Below are 17,277 nucleotides of genomic sequence, written 5' to 3'. Positions count from 1 at the left end.
ACCCCAGGCTAGTAACGGGTTGGACCCCCTTTTGCCTTCAGAACTGCCTCAATTCTTCGTGGCATAGATTCAACAAGGTGCTGGAAGCATTCCTCAGGGAGTTTGGTCCATATTGACATGATGGCATCACACAGTTGCCGCAGATTTGTCGGCTGCACATCCATGATGCGAATCTCCCGTTCCACCACATCCCAAAGATGCTCTATTGGATTGAGATCTGGTGACTGTGGAGGCCATTTGAGTACAGTGAACTCATTGTCATGTTCAAGAAACCAGTCTGAGATGATTCCAGCTTTATGACATGGTGCATTATCCTGCTGAAAGTAGCCATCAGAAGTTGGGTACATTGTGGTCATAAAGGGATGGACATGGTCAGCAACAATACTCAGGTAGGCTGTGGCGTTGCAACGATACTCAATTGGTACCAAGGGGCCCAAAGAGTGCCAAGAAAATATTCCCCACACCATGACACCACCACCACCAGCCTGAACCGTTGATACAAGGCAGGATGGATCCATGCTTTCATGTTGTAGACGCCAAATTCTGACCCTACCATCTGAATGTCGCAGCAGAAATCGAGACTCATCAGACCAGGCAACGTTTTTCCAATCTTCTATTGTCCAATTTCGATGAGCTTGTGCAAATTGTAGCCTCAGTTTCCTGTTCTTAGCTGAAAGGAGTGGCACCCGGTGTGGTCTTCTGCTGCTGTAGCCCATCTGCCTCAAAGTTCGACGTACTGTGCGTTCAGAGATGCTCTTCTGCCCACCTTGGTTGTAACGGGTGGTTATTTAAGTCACTGTTGCCCTTCTATTAGCTCGAACCAGTCTGGCCATTCTCCTCTGACCTCTGGCATCAACAAGGCATTTCCGCCCACAGAACTGCCGCTCACTGGATGTTTTTTCTTTTTCGGACCATTCTCTGTAAACCCTAGAGATGGTTGTGCATGAAAATCCCAGTAGATCAGCAGTTTCTGAAATACTCAGACCAGCCCTTCTGGCACCAACAATCATGCCACGTTCAAAGTCACTCAAATCACCTTTCTTCCCCATACTGATCCTCGGTTTGAACTGCAGGAGATTGTCTTGACCATGTCTACATGCCTAAATGCACTGAGTTGCCGCCATGTGATTGGCTGCTTTGAAATTAAGTCTTAACGAGCAGTTGGACATGTGTACCTAATAAAGTGGCCGGTGAGTGTATATATATATATATATATATATATATATATATATATATATATATATATATATATATATATATATATATATATATATATATATATATATATATATATATGTTAATGCTCAAATTGCAGTCTGCAGTTGGGACTGCACAAGCTTTTTTTTTTTGTTAGAAGCGTCATATCTTCAGAGGTTACAGCATGAACACTGAAGTTATCTCTTTTAATTGCTAATGGCAGCAATGCCCCTTTTTACAGGTGGTCAGTATTGGGATAATATTTCCACTAAAAAAATCAACTGAAAAAGTCTGGGATAAAAATTAGTCTTTTATGCCTCTCGACACATCATTAGCTGAGGCACTAGTGAGTGTGGAGGTCCGCTTGTAGTGCAAAACAGTTTGATAAAACAGCATTTTAAAAATTTAACCTTAAAGAAAAATCCCAGTTTTTTTTAGATGCCCTTATACAGAGCACTGACTAGCTGTGCTGTCTGCTCCTTTTCAGTTCCAGGTCAACCAGTCAAGTTTAAAGTTGGGAAGGTGACAGACACCAGCATCGAGCTGATCTGGGAACCTGCATACACCAAGGAGAAAATAGTCAACTACGAGCTACTCTACAAACCTGTCAAGTTTGGCAGCTTGGTGAGCCTATTTGCCGCTCTTTGTACAGTGGATGTTGTACTGTGGAAGCTCATTGGTAGAATTCTCTTATAACAGAAATAAGGAGACACGATTCACATCATTTTGTCCTCCGGAGGGGGGGAAACATTTATTTAAATTTTCAATTCCTACTGCTGTCTTAAACACTTCATAAGTTCAGCACTACATCGTCAGACATCTCAGTTTTCCCCCAACTCTTATTTCATCTCAGGCTGTTTTATAGTCTTAATATCGCATTACGTACTGTAGATGCACATGCACAACAGAATATTATGTCGAAATCTTACTGGAATTCACATGTGCTGGTCAAAGCCAGGGTTGCTCTGACACTGGAAAGAATGTTTATACACACGTTCTCTGTTTATGTCAAAACCTTTTAACATATCATCTAATTGTGTAGGAATCAGCCATTAGAAAACTTGTTATTGCCAAGATTCATACTTGACCTTCAGCATGTACTGCTAGGATTATAAGGCCACGAATAATGATATATAAGGCAGTACAGCTGCTTCTATATGTGGTGAGCCAGCCAAAATATTCTATATTACCACCTCAGAGGTAGAAGGTGAAATAAGAAGGGGAAATGTAAGAAATTAACCTTGTCGTTCTGCACCGCTACACCGCTCTGCTCTCCAACCACAGGCAAAGTTGACCCTTGAGCCGAGGAACTCTTTCACAGTTGAGGGCCTAAAAGCAAACACTGAGTACTCCTTCTCCTTGGCCGCCATCTCCAACAAAGGCATCGGAGCGTTCACCAATGAAGTTGTGCAGAGGACATCCCAAGCCAGTATGTTTTATAAATTTTATTTAAAACTCTCACACAAATGCGTACCGAGCATATCATGCACATTTTAACTGTGTCATTTTTACCTCCTTGGCATTTATTTTTTCTGCCAAATCATACACCCACACATGTCGCCGTTTCCTCAGCTGCTGATATGATATAACCCGGGACCATCTCAGACTCTCTGCATGTGTCTCCATTCTCATCCCATTTGTCTATGCTTTTCTCCTCCCATCCATCCGTACACCTTTAACTGTGACTACCTTCCACTGAGAGGTCTCTCTTTCCCCTCCCAGTTAGAACAAAATGACAGCCTGAGACAAAGAGCTCAGCATAATGTTTTTTGGGCTATCTATGTACTTTTTCTGCTCTGTCAGTGTACAGTATAATGCATTTTGAAAGGCAGTAACTTCCTTCCATTTACTGGCTCGCAACCAGTGGTGTAGTGTATTAAAGGACGGTCACCTGGCCTGTTATGATGACAGGTAAGTGCCACCCAGTATGTATTTTACCACATACTATACTTGGATTCTCTCCCCTGTCTCTTTTTTTCTCACTTTTCTACACAAACACTGATAGCGGATAAGGCTCAAACCCATCCGCCGTGTTGCGCTGTGATACAAAATCAAATTTGCCCTGAAGAGGACAAAATGATAACAGAAAATGGAACAAGGGAAAGAATTCATAAAGTACTTTGCAGCTGTGATAGAGTCCTCTGGCTTCTAACATTCTAATATGGTAAGTTTTGTTAATTCAAGTATTTACAATTATTCAGCAGCAGAAAGCTCCCCAAATGAATAGTAAGGCCTGGGTGGTGGGCTGAAAGGGGCAAAGCAGAAGGAGCGGGGGGCATATCTTTGAGAGAGGTAAAAGAAGGTGCTTGATAAGCAGACTGTTTCATGCAGTAGAATTCATTTCCCAGGGAGGTTAGGTGTGCTTTGTTATCGCCAAGCTTTGGTGCACATCTAGATTGTCCCCCGAGGCCAGCAGAACAGTGGCTGCACGGCTGAGTGAATAGATACTTGAACCTGTCAGCTGTGACTATTACACACATACCCACACACACATATAGACAGACACCCCCCACACCCACACGGACCTGAGCCACGGCAGGAGATGGAGCACAAGCCCGGACACCTCGCCGTGCTTTAGCCTTTGCATATGTGTTAAGGTGAGTGATCTCTATTGTATTGGCGGGAAGGTGTTAGAACGCCTCACGTTTTCCTTTCTATATTCCGTCCTGACTTTCTGACTTAGGGCCTATCTTTTTTTTAACCTGACTTCTAAATCATTTTGGGCACTGTGTAATATTGTTTTAGCCTTTTTTATCTTCTTGCTGAGAAGCTTAAGACCTTCCCCTTGTCAGAACAGAGGAAGTCTTACCACACTCTATTTTCTCAAGGACTCAAGGATTAGGCCGACATGGAAGCTGCTGTTGGAAAATGTGTATATGTACAGTGTTTTTCTGCTTCTGTGTCTCTCTCCTTGAAAACAAGATATATTTTGTATTTTGTTGCATGTTTGTTTATATTTTTTTTCATGAACCTTAAACCTTTCATGCTCCCAGCTATAGCCAGATGATAAAGTAATTACTGGCTATCGGGAGTTTAATCACCCTCCATATAATTAAGTTGTCCACTTTAGGTCAATACTTTTGTCTTGGTATTATTTGATTATGCTCCAAGCCTAACATTATGCAATTACATAATGGTGTGGCTTCCTTTTTTGTTTCCAAGCCAACCTTGCAAAGTATTCATACCCCCTTTTTAAGTCCTTTATGTATATTATCATAATTTAATGTGATTGTAAAACATGATAGTAAATTGAGGAAAAATATGCAGTTTTCAAAAATATTAAATACCGAAAATTAAATCCATTGCAACTAATGTCTTGTATAGTTTCCCTCTTAAATTTAATCTATAAATCCAAGTGCTCTTAATGCATCAGAGGTTTGTTAGAGAACATAAGTATCAAATCATAGCACAGAGGTCAGGGGTAAAGTTTTGAAAACAATATCTCTAGCTTTGAACATCTCAAAGAGAGCCTTTCAGTCCATTGTCTAGAATGGATAGGAGTATGGAGGAAGAGCAAGCATTTGGAAAAATGCTCTTTGGTCAGATAAAACAGAATGGGAAGTGTTCGGCCTAAATACGAAGCAATGTGTCAAGACTATTTCCAGCATATCCCTCAGAATAAAAAATCCCCATCATGAAACATGTTGATGGAAAAACAGGTTGGCAACTTTTACAGGCTGTAGGTGATATGAAAACTGGGTTCAGCTCTTTGCAGAACAACTACTCTAAACATAGTACAGCCACTGCAAAGGTGATTATGAACAAAGCAAACTGATATGTTAGAATGATGCAATCCAAGTGCAAACCTTAATCCAACTCATAATCTGTGGTAAAACCGCAGATGAACAAAGCTGTTAGCCATTTAGCTTTAATGCAACATCAGGCGGTTCCACCCTGTTAGCAGGAGGCTGAGCTGCATAAAAACCATCATCACAAATTATTTTCTTTTAAATATTTTTATTCAAAATAGCAATAATGTGTTGCTTTGTGTTTCTTTATCACATACAGTTATTTTCCCCAAAAATTCATTAAGGTTTTTGATAAAAGTGGATAAAATCCCTAAAAGCTTAAAGGGGTATAAATACTTTTTCAAAGTCAATGTTTTTTTTTTTTCAGTTCAGTTTACTTTTATTTTTTCTTATTGTTTCCTTTTTTATCCTTACTTCCCCTACTTTTGCTTCTGATATTCCCCTCTCTTATTTGTTACTTGTTTGTATTTGGTTTTTTATACCCTAAACTCTTGGCCAATTTGCTCCCTTACCTCTATCCATCCAAGAGCCCTCAGCTGCACCAGAGGGTGTGTCCTGTGAGAGTGTCAGCTCCACCTCGCTGAGAGTGAGCTGGCAGCCACCTCAGTTGGAGGCCCAGAACGGCGAGTTGGCAGGTTATGAGCTCAAATACCAGAGAGTTTCTGGGACAGGAGAAGAAGAAGAGGCAGGAGGAGGTGAAAGTCAGGGATCCGAGGTGGAGAAGTTTCTCATCGCAGCCCATCAGAGACAAACTGTGTTGGAAGGGCTGGAGAAGTGGAGCTGGTACAATATCACACTGGCAGCCTCCACAGCAGAGGGAATCGGACCCAGTAGCCCACCCATACTGTGCAGAACAGATGAGGACGGTAAGAGAGTGTGCCATTGATCAACGCTTAAAGGCTATTGATTGATTACTTGGTTATTTACTGGTTGGGGTGTTTTTCTCTTTTTAATTACCTCTACATTTGCATGTGTTCTGGGTGTGTGTATTCTAGTGCCCGGTGCTGCCCCTCGTCAGGTGGACGTTCAGCCACTCAACTCCTCAGCTCTCCGTGTAATGTGGCGCTCTGTGTTGCCACGGTTACGGCAAGGCCAGATCCGAGGGTACCAGGTGCACTTTAACCGTGTGGAGAGCGGTGAATCACGCACCCTGCCCCGAATCAAAGACCTTCTCCTGGATGAATCCCAGGTGAAATCGCTGTTTAAAAGATAGAATGACACTGATGTCTAATATCTGTAAACAATTTTTTTTCTTTTCCTCATCTAATCTTTCGACTCACTCCTCCTCTCATCTGTCTCGGCTGCCTACGGGGGCGTGTTTCTACTGTGTGACAAGATGGAGGAGGATGATTCGACTCAGTATGTGAGTGCAGACTGCCGGTCGTTTTCCCACAAGGAAATAATAAATGACCTCACAAGCAATCCATACAGCAGAATGAATCCGGTACTTTAAAATCCAATTCTCATCAAGTTGGATCACCGTGGATTTAATCAAATTCCCCCTTTTCGAACTACATATTATTTTTTCTTTTATTTTTACGTGTACCTGATAGTCGTGTCCTTTGATGTAATGCATGACAATAGTAATAACGAATATACAAAGTTATGCACTATTTCCACCAGACAAAGCACTTGATTTCTATTAATTTTTTTCAATACGCTAAAGCCAGCAGATTTTAATTTATATTCAAGAACATAGACATTAATATTAATCACACATAGTAAAACTAATTAGTTGTTGTTCTATATAGAAACACAAATGATTCACAGAGTAACATGAACATGTGCAATCATTGGATAATTTAAGGGATTTACATTTATATCTCAATAAATTTGAATCTAAATAAAAATGTCTCCTTTTTTACTATTTTAAGTTGAAAAACCTACATAATGAATGATATGTATATAGTATTATATATATATATATATATATATATATATATATATATATATATATATATATATATATATATATATATATATAGATGGGTGTTTGCAGCAGCTATTTCAGTTTGATGTATCTAATAACTGATGGTTTCAGTAATATTTCAGTACTGAATTGAGGTTTATTGGACAACAGTAAATGTGCAATATGCATTAAAACAAAATTTGACAGGTGCAACAATATGGGCACTGATTAAACAAAGATTGAGTTGTTTGGTCATAAAAAAAGACGTTATCCATGGCGGCAAAAAAACACAGCGTTCCAAAAAAAACACTTGCTACCCACTGTAAAATTTGGGGGAGGTTCCATCATGCTTTTGGGCTGCGTTACCAATGCTGGCACTAGGAATCTTCTTAAAGTTGAGGGTCGCATGGATTCCACTCAATATCAGCAGATTCTTGAGAATAATGTTCAAGAATCAGTTACGAAATTGAAGTTATGCCAGGGGTAGATATTTCAGTAAGACAATTATTCAAGACACCGCTCCAAATCTACTCAGGTGTTCATGCAGAGGAACAATTCCAATGTTCTGGAATGGCCATCCCAATCACCAGACCTGAATATCATTGAACATCTGTGAGATGATTTGAAGCAGGCTGTCCATGCCTGGCGACCATCAAACTTAACTGAACTGGAATTGTTTTGCAAAGAAGAATGGTCAGAAATCCCTTTATCCAGGATACAGGAACTCATTAAAAGCTACAGGAAGCAACTAGAGGCTGTTGTTTTTGCAAAAGGAGGATCTACTAAATATTAATGTCTCTTTTCTGCTGAGGTGCCCATATTCTTGCACGTGTCAAATTTTGTTTTAATCACACTGCACGTTTTCTGTTAGTCCAATAAACCTCAATTCAGTACTGAAATATTACTGTGTCCACCAGTTATTAGATACATCAAACTGAAATAGCTGTTGCAAACACCCAAATATAAGAAATAAAAATAGTTAAGATTAATAGGGTTGACCAAACTTTTTCATATGACTGTATATATATATATGTGTGTGTGTGTTTGTGTGTGTGTGTTAGGAAACTGGGGTGCTGTGCTTTATACCTTTGGTTTGTGATTATCCCTGTAAACAAACTTTCCTTGATGATTTAGTTTGAACCTTTGTGTGAACTAATAATTTGTCCTAAAAGACAGAGGATCAGTACATGACAATGGGTTTTCCTCCTACAGGAGCTGGTTTTAGGAGGTTTAAAACCAGAGACATTGTACTCTGTCTCAGTGGCTGCATACACCACTAAAGGGGATGGAGCGCATAGTAAAGCTAAGCTGGTGCAGACCACAGGGATTGGTAAGCATATGTCAACTATATAGCTCTCTGGATATAGTAACACATTCAGGAATTGATCTTACGGTAAGCTGTGCCGTAAATAAAGAGAGGATCAATGCTAATTTCCTCTAAAAGATTTACATGATACATGGTTTTAGGAGAGCATGTTACAACTGATTTTCTGTTTCCCACTCTGTTGTCTGCAGTGCCTGGCTCTCCATCCCTTTGGGTGCGTCCAGGATCGGGCTCGTCTGCGGTGGTGAGGTGGGCTCCTCCGCTTGACTGCTCCGAGACAGGTTCTGATGACCGGGCAGTGCCAGTAGAAATCCAAGGCTACCGCCTACAGTTTGGGCGGAAGAACACTTCTTTAAACAGCACTGTGGATTTCCCACCACGCGAGAGAAACTTCACTGTCAGAAACCTCTCCCCTGGGTCCTCCTACCTCTTTGTCCTCTCTGCAAAGAGCCAAGCGGGCTATGGAAATGCGGCACAGCAGGAAATAACTGTTCCCATTTGTCCACCTTCGGAATACCCCAAAATAATTGATTTCGTCAACGCTAGCTGCTGCTCCCTTCAGTTCTCATGGCTGCCCCCCACCCCAGACGAGTGCAGCGGCGATGTTACAGAGTACACTATAGCCTACAAACAGGCTTCTGACCAGGGCTCCTCTGCCTCACCGGCTTCCTCCGTTCCCCCTTGGCTCATCACGCTTCCTGCAAGCGAGTCCAGCTACACCATCTTGGGTCTGAATCACAGTACAGCCTATGAGGTGAAGCTCAGAGCCCACAACCAGGCAGGGCCAGGCCCTTTCAGTCCCGCTGAGCTGTACCTCACCCTGGCCTTTGAAACAGGTATGGCTGGCTGTAGGCCCAGGGAACACCTTTCAGCCCCTAAGCACTGGTTAAACATCACTCCTCCCCTCATCCTGGAGTCCACCTTGAGACACTAAACTAAAACCAAGTCTGGGCCAGTTTTTACAGGTCCACTTTTCACCAGCGCACCCCCAAGAGAAGGAGAACTGCAAATCCCAGAGGGGCATGACCGCTCCCACCCCTTTATCTCCTCCACTCACTCACTTGTACCTTCATCACCTACCCTTCACCAGCAGTGGAAGCAGGCTCATAGTTAATGGATGTTTGCTTCAAGAGCACTGCTTATCACAAACCCTCAGGTAAAAGTCAATATCGGACCCTGGATTTACAGTTTCTACAAGAGGAGGTGAGTGTTTGGTCTCATTTAAAGGGAAAATTGGTGCCTGGTGCTGTATCTGCAGGTAAGCCGTTTCTTATCTGATAGACCTTCACTGCCACCTTCTCCGAAGCCTTGCTGACATGCTGAATTCTGAGTACATCCAAACACAAACTTCCACTCTGATAAGTGTGGCACGTCACATTACTGCAGCCAATCCGTCCATTACTTACTTTTCATGTCATCCACTCTCCTCATCACCCTCCCATTCTCTTTACCTTTATGTACTCCTGTCCAAGTAACATGTCAGACTCTTTTCAACCTCAGCAGGACTCCGCCGGAAACACAGATAATCCTTAGATGATTTTCTTATGTTGATAATTGATATCTAACAATTGTTTTTTTTTTTGTCTTTGTTTCTCTGCTTGCTTCTTAGATGTGCCGAGAAATTTTTCCGTCAATCTGGCCACTAAGACGAGCGTTCTTCTCACCTGGGACTTTCCAGAGACAAGCAACCCTTATCCCTTCATTGTATGTCTTAACCTGGATCAAGTGCTTAACATGTCAGACAGAAGCAGTAAACTGCATGGCACAACACAGTGGCTCATATAGTTTGAATTCACCCGTTTTCATACCAGTGTAGTTTTAGTAATTTACTTTGGATTAAAAATATTCAACAAATTTACCCACCAGGAAGATGTTTTTATCCACTTTGAGAACCAATAATTTAAAGTAGTTTTCTATATTCCACTTAGTCTGCTACATGAAATGTAGAATTGACTCAGATAAAATGATATCTACCAGTAGGATCACCCTAATAGCTTCTTTGGTTTGATCAAAGATCATATTTTATAAGAGCCCTCGGGCTGAAATTGGGTTTAGAATGAAAATTAATTGAAAATAGGTTGCCATATAAAATTTGAAGATAGTGATTTACAGTATAACATTTATTATATGAGATTTAAAAATGTTATGACATTTTGATCCACCATTAATCAAACTACTTATGAGAAAAGAATATAAATGCAATGCTTTACATAAATGAACTGGTACAAAAGTAGAGAGAATAAAAAAAAAAAAAAAGAATTAAAACTTGGCTTATAAATGAGGTTAAAAGTTAGCCAAAGTTTTGTTTTGTTTTTTATTTTATTTGTTTTATTTATTTATTTTTTTTGGGGGGGAGGGGGCGATCATTTTAATTAAAAATAAAAAAGATGTTCACTGTTTATTGTTGTTTTAAAGCCACTATAAGATATACATTATTTTCACTCTTTAAATGGGTGGCGATATAGTACTATCAGGAGAGAAATGTTACATTCATCTAACTTTTCCAAACGTCCAGGTGGAGTATAACCGTCATAAGATGGACCTGGACGCGCGTCTTAAAAAGGCAGTCATCACAAATCTTAATCCCGACACCAGCTACGACTTTAAAATCACTGCTGCAGAGGGCAACATGGGAGGCCTTCGCCACCGCATCACAGCCAAAACATCCCCACCAATCACCATCCGTCGCCCTGAGATCGACCCGAGCCGCCGTGAAACAGAGGCCACCGTCACCATAATCCTGCCGTTGCTGGAAACTCGTACGCCTGTCAAGTACGTTCTTTAGCTTATTGGATCAATCTGAGTCTTTAGCTCACAACAGATGATAGAAGGGAAAGGAGTATTTTATACATGGGCAGGTTATTTATTTGGTAGAACAACTCCAAGTATTATTCATTTTTCTCTTTTGTGTCAACAGGAACATTTATGTTGTCGTGGTTCCCCTGCGTAGAGCTCGTGGCGTCATCAAACAACCGAAAAGTCCAGATGAAATGGACCTAGAGGAGGTGAGAACCCCAAAAATTACAGCACATATTGAAAGAACTCACAATCCCTTCTCAAAGAACCTCTGGAAATAATTACCAATTTTAATATTAAGTGTCAATCATAGATTTCAGAAGGTGTGACTCTGCATCTTCTTTCTCTTTGAAGCTCTTAAAAGACATCAGTCAAAGGCAACGAGATTCTCGGCAGCAGAAGCAGGTGGATTTGAGGCGGGCTTACATCACAGCCCGTTTTACACCTGCAACTCTACCCGCCTTCTTCTCTTTGGGGGACCAGCTGGACTATGGAGGCTATGAGAACCGAGCTCTAGAAGCGGGCCAGGAGTACGTGTTTTTCATCCTGGTGGAGCTCAACTCTACATCAGGGGTACAAACACCACTCTGTTGCATTTTATTTTCTTTTTTTGCCTACCAACCCTTCCTGGTTCCTTCTCCCCTGCAGGCTGTCTCTATGTGTCGTGATCAATACGGCCGCGCCGCTGAAACAATATAATTCCCGTCATTCAAAGTGTGGTAGGCAAATGCAATAACCCTCTCACTGCTAATAAAGAGGGGGTTTACTTACTGTGGCAAAGGAGGAGAGTCCTCAGTGCACTGCTGGCGTATTAGCGCATTTCAATCCAAAAAGACATACATATGTAATATGAATTATAATAGAGTTTAGAAGTGAACAAATGCCCAAAGGATATTTTTCAGAAGCTCTTCAGAGCTAATACAACACAGCGGTTCAGACCTCGGAAAGAGTAGGCAGGTCCTACATGTTATCACATCCTCACATTAAATCGGTTATGTCTGTTCAGTCTCATGCAATCCATTGCAACAGTTCTGTAATAATGCAAAGACTGGAAATGAGTTCATCTCTTCATGCCACAGAATACAAAAAGCACACTGAAAAGAAAAGATAATACAACCTTTGATCAACCACATTTTTTCAATAGAGGGGTACAGTGATAACTTTTTACAGCATCAGCTCCTGACATTTGTTGACTTCAAAATCAAACCCATCGCAAACATATTTTAATGGTTAAGGACATTTTCACTTAGGGCAGACAAGAGAGCCAGAGAAACAATTAAAAATAATTAAGTAATTATTACATTTTTATTGGGGAAAAAAACCCTGGATAAAGCATGTTTATCTTGCTGCCCAAACAAATCACTTCGTGAAGTGGAGCAAAGAAACTTGCTATGTGAGAGACAAGCTTGAGAAAAGCCATTTCTAGGTTTTACAAATTTATCTTGGACTTAAAAAGAAGACTGGAGAGTAAGATCAACTTTCTTACAAAAGATTTAAAAAATAAATTTGTTTATGGGAAATCCCCCACCCTTTTTTTATAGTATGAAGAATAATGTGTGATGCTGCGGTGCCTATTCCTTTCTTAAGCATGATAGAGCATATGACATTACAACATTTTTAAAACCTGTCAGGATTTTATATAAAAATCTAGTTGCCTATGGTTTAAAAAATATAGGATGTTCTTTAGCCTTAAAGCGGTTTAATAATCCAAAAGTATTTCTAAGTTAACAGAGAAATTATTCTAAATAGATAATTATGTGACTGCAATAAAAGTGGATAAAGAATTTCAAGACATCCTCATTATTGATTTTAATCCTTTTGTGATCGTTGCTAGAGTTTATATTTATGTCTCAAAGAAACACAAGTTAACAGTGTTTTTCCTTTACAGAGGATGTACGTGGCCAGCCAATACACTGAGAAGGTGATCGCCCCGCATTCAGACCCTCAGCCCTTTGACGCCGGTGATGGTCTGATCTGGGTTGTCGGACCCGTCCTGGCTGTCGTCTTCATCATCTGCATTGTTATTGCTATCCTCCTGTACAAAAAGTGAGTGTCAGAAAGTTCATAAAAGACAAATGTCAAGTTTTCAACAACAGCGATGACTCAGAGCATTAGTCGCACCAAGTAAATGCCAAAGCAGCTTTGATTTTCTTAGAGGATGAGACAAGCTTTAGTCTGTGCTTTTCTAATAGAAGAGGAGATTTCTGTGAGGGTATTTCCTGCCTCTTACTTTGTTCCCAATCAATCACAGACTCACACCCTCTCCCAGTAGTTTTATACATAAACTATTTTTAGGAATATTTTGACGATGAAGCAACGGCATCAAGAATGAAAACTATGTTTCAACAGTCTTCATACCACCTGAAATTTTTTCATATAGCCACAAATGTAAATGATTTATTGGGGTTGTTATATCCGTCCATCCATCCATGCATCTTTATCAAAAGCGGGGTCACGAGGGGTGCTGGTGCCGATCTCCAGCTGTCTTCGGGCAAGAGGCGGGGCTCACCCTGGACAGGTCACCAGTACATCGCAGGGCAACACAGAGAAAAACAGGACAAACTACCACTCACACACACACACACACATCTATGGAGAATTTAGAGAAACCAATTAACAGTCATGTTTTTTGGCCTGTGGGAGGAAGCCGGAGTACCCGGAGAGAACTCATGCATGCTCAGGGAGAACATGCAAACTTGGGTTGTTTTGTCATTGTAATTTAATGTCCACACCAATAGGGGTGGCAAATACTGCATGTTATTTACATAATGTTCTGTAAAAAGCCAGTATGCTGTGTTATAGAACAACAAATTAATGTGTGAAGTGAGCTCAATTCATGGTCAAAAAGATAATTCTCCACACATATAGAATAAGTTAAGATCTTCTATTCAAAATAAATGTGTTAAGAAAAACATTCAGCTCCAAGTAATTCCAACATATTTCAGCTAGAAACTCTTGACTAAGCTAGTGAAATTTAACTCAACTATAATAAACTAAAATGTTGACAAAGAAGAAGAAAAACACATGGTTGAAACCACAATCAATAAAATGATGCAAAGATATCACCTGTATTTATATTTATTTATATTTATGTTTGAAAACTTAAGTTAATCAAACTTAAAACAATTTAGGTATAGTGGAGGATTTTTTGCGAACTTCTGAAAAGACTCTCAACTTTTTAAAAAATTGCACACGCACAACACTGTACCCACTCCTGAGAGGGAACACCTATTAAACTTGTACAAGAGCGTGCACAAGCCCATTTCTCTTAATGCATGCACTGTTTAAAAGTTGCTGTTTGCTTTGCTCATACAAGCTTACTTTCCAAAAGAAGATTTGCTATTTTTCCACTATGTCAGACTCACCACCAGTAAGTGAAAATAGGGTTGAGCACTTACAACGGCCTTACATAAACATATCAAACATCATCAGAATGATTGACAATTAGGAGGACCACTAATTTTGATGATCCACCTTGAAAAAGAATTCCCTCCACTATACCTTTAACGACCAACTTTAGCTCAACTAAATGATAATAAATCATTTTTTTTAAATGTGTAGCTGAAAACTCTTACCCTAACTTTGCCAGACCTGTAACCTCTGCTAACTATGGAAAAGGCTGACTTGTCTGCAGGATTCAGCAGGTTAGCATGTCCTGCGTATAGCAGAGCCACAAACATAAATGAACGCCTTTCTGGCCTTTTACACCTCAAAGTTCCTGAAACTCAGACAGAAATGTTTCAGAATGGCCTACTTTTGCAGAAATTTGGAAGTTAGCCATCAGGTCCACCAATCCTTTCATCAGTCTGCAGAATCTGGTCCTTGGCATGTGGCCTTCCATTATGGTGCCTCTAACTAAGGAGAGTCTCACAGTGAGTTTCTTTGAATTGATTGTTTTCTCCACAAGAATGTGGGGGGGGGCTGAATCACATGTCTATGGACCGTAGCCCCTTCTTCCGCTTTTGCCGAATAGTGTTGTGGTTAATTAGAATAGAGATTCTTATTTCTATAAGCAGTTTCTTGTAATTTGCCATTTTTGATAAAAGACCACATTTATGGGGTGCATGACTGATATTTGGCCCTTAAACAGAGTCTCAACTTACAGTACATCACTGCCGCATCTCCAAAGTTGCTATTGACTAATTAATGGCTTGTGGTTAAATTCTGTAACACACCTCTGATTACTTTATAAAGTGTCTGTGCATATAAAGAGAAGAAATTGCACTCATTTCAACAGTCTTGATAGTCTAATTATACAGGTGCTGGTCATAAAATTAGAATATCATGAAAAAGTAGATTGATTTCAGTAATTCCATTTAAAAAGTGAAACTTGTATATTATATTCATACATTACATACAAACTCATATATTTCAGATGTTTATTTTGTTTAATTTTGATGATTACAAATGACAACAAATGAAAATCTCAAATTCATCATATCAGAAGATTAGAATATTGTGAAAAGGTTCAAAATTGATGGCCCCTGGTGCCACACTCTAATCAGCTAATTAACTCAAACCACCTGCAAAAGCCTTTAAATGGTCTTTCAGTCTAGTTCTATAGGCTACACAATCATGGGGAAGACTGCTGACTTGACAGTTGTCCAAAAGACGACCATCGACACCTTGCACAAGGAGGGCAAGACACAAAAGGTCATCGCTAAAGAGGCTGGCTGTTCACAGAGCTCAGTGTCCAAGCACATTAATAGAGAGGCGAAGGGAAGGAAAAGATGTGGTCGAAAAAAGTGTACAAGCAAGAGAGATAACCGCACCCTGGAAAGGATTGTGAAACAAAACCCATTCAAAAATGTGGGGGAGATTCACAAAGAGTGGACTGCAGCTGGAGTGAGTGCTTCAAGAACCACCACACACAGACGTATGAAAGACATGGGTTTCTGCTGTCGCATTCCTTGTGTCAAGCCACTCTTGAACCACAGACAGCGTCAGAAGCGTCTAAAAAGAAACAGGACTGGACTGCTGGTGAGTGGTCCAAAGTCATGTTCTCTGATGAAAGTAAATTTTGCATTTCCTTTGGAAATCAAGGTCCCAGAGTCTGGAGGAAAAGAAGAGAGGCACTTCATCCACGTTGCTTGAAGTCCAGTGTAAAGTTTCCACAGTCAGTGATGGTTTGGGGTGCCATGTCATCTGCTGGTGTTGGTCCATTGTGTTTTCTGAGGTCCAGGGTCAACGCAGCCACATACCAGGAAGTTTTAGAGCACTTCATGCTTCCTGCAGCTGACCAACTTTTTGGAGATGCAGATTTCATTTTCCAACAGGACTTGGCACCTGCACACAGTGCCAAAGCTACCAGTACCTGGTTGAAGGACCATGGTATCCCTGTTCTTAATTGGCCAGCAAACTCTCCTGACCTTAACCCCATAGAAAATCTATGGGGTATTGTGAAGAAGAAGATGCAATACACCAGACCCAACAATTCAGAAGAGCTAAAAGCCACTATTAGAGCAACCTGGGCTATCATAACACCTGAGCAGTGCCACAGACTGATCGACTCCATGCCACGCCGCATTGCTGCAGTAATACAGGCCAAAGGAGGCCCAACTAAATACTGAGTGCTGTACATGCTCATACTTTTCATGTTCATACTTTTCAGTTGGCCAACATTTCTATAAATCCTTTGTTTTTATTGGTCTTCAGTAATATTCTAATTTTCTGATATGATGAATTTGAGATTTTCATTTGTTGTCATTTGTAATCATCAAAATTAAACAAAATAAACATCTGAAATATATGAGTTTGTATGTAATGTATGAATATAATATACAAGTTTCACTTTTTAAATGGAATTACTGAAATCAATCTACTTTTTCATGATATTCTAATTTTATGACCAGCACCTGTACCCCTTTCACACTGGCTGAAAAACCAGTTTAAACCTAGGAGCAATCGGCTTTTAGTGGCAGTGGGAACAGCTCACTGACGCATGTCTATCAAGGTCATATGACTCGGCAAGCGGCCCGCTTTAAAATGGCCTCGGCTCTGATCGGCATTCTGTTGAAACACCTGAGCAGGGTTGAGCAGCTAAACGTGATACCATTGAACAGACGTCAACTAACAAGCCAAAACAACCCTGTTTATATTCGATAAACATAGTGCAGCACAAGTGAGAGGGATACAGACAATAAAAGATCAAAAAAATAAAGTAAATTTGTTATGTTTGGTTTCCTTACATGTTTCTCTACATTGTTTACTTTCTTGATTTCTGTCGCAGTGGTGACATCATCAATGCTAACCCAGTGTAATAGTGTCACAAGACAGGGGAACAGAAGTCAGGCAGTTTGCAA

The 17,277-nt window shown here is 40.4% G+C and overlaps 1 protein-coding gene across 12 annotated transcripts in view; it reads left to right on the top strand.

The window, feature by feature from the left end:
* LOC119773645 (receptor-type tyrosine-protein phosphatase S-like) overlaps window positions 1-17,277 on the top strand; it is a 116,735-nt gene that overhangs the window by 80,175 nt on the left and 19,283 nt on the right. For 5 of the 12 annotated variants that reach the window (XM_038270749.1, XM_038270718.1, XM_038270740.1 and 2 more), the window contains 12 exons: window positions 1,685-1,821; window positions 2,482-2,626; window positions 5,474-5,812; window positions 5,942-6,135; window positions 6,283-6,390; window positions 8,068-8,185; window positions 8,371-9,015; window positions 9,789-9,883; window positions 10,695-10,951; window positions 11,097-11,184; window positions 11,330-11,548; window positions 12,864-13,021. In XM_038270749.1, the coding sequence (XP_038126677.1) occupies window positions 1,685-1,821; window positions 2,482-2,626; window positions 5,474-5,812; window positions 5,942-6,135; window positions 6,283-6,390; window positions 8,068-8,185; window positions 8,371-9,015; window positions 9,789-9,883; window positions 10,695-10,951; window positions 11,097-11,184; window positions 11,330-11,548; window positions 12,864-13,021 (2,503 nt within the window). The remainder of the gene's footprint in view (window positions 1-1,684; window positions 1,822-2,481; window positions 2,627-5,473; window positions 5,813-5,941; window positions 6,136-6,282; window positions 6,391-8,067; window positions 8,186-8,370; window positions 9,016-9,788; window positions 9,884-10,694; window positions 10,952-11,096; window positions 11,185-11,329; window positions 11,549-12,863; window positions 13,022-17,277) is intronic. The other 7 variants (XM_038270802.1, XM_038270773.1, XM_038270763.1 and 4 more) reach the window with 2 other exon arrangements.

Source organism: Cyprinodon tularosa, unplaced genomic scaffold (assembly GCF_016077235.1).
Source record: "Cyprinodon tularosa strain WSP-4 unplaced genomic scaffold, ASM1607723v1 ctg12, whole genome shotgun sequence".
NCBI classification, from domain to species: domain Eukaryota; kingdom Metazoa; phylum Chordata; class Actinopteri; order Cyprinodontiformes; family Cyprinodontidae; genus Cyprinodon; species Cyprinodon tularosa.
Note: the sequence above shows the minus strand (reverse complement) of the source record. Positions and strands in the feature narration are given on the sequence as shown.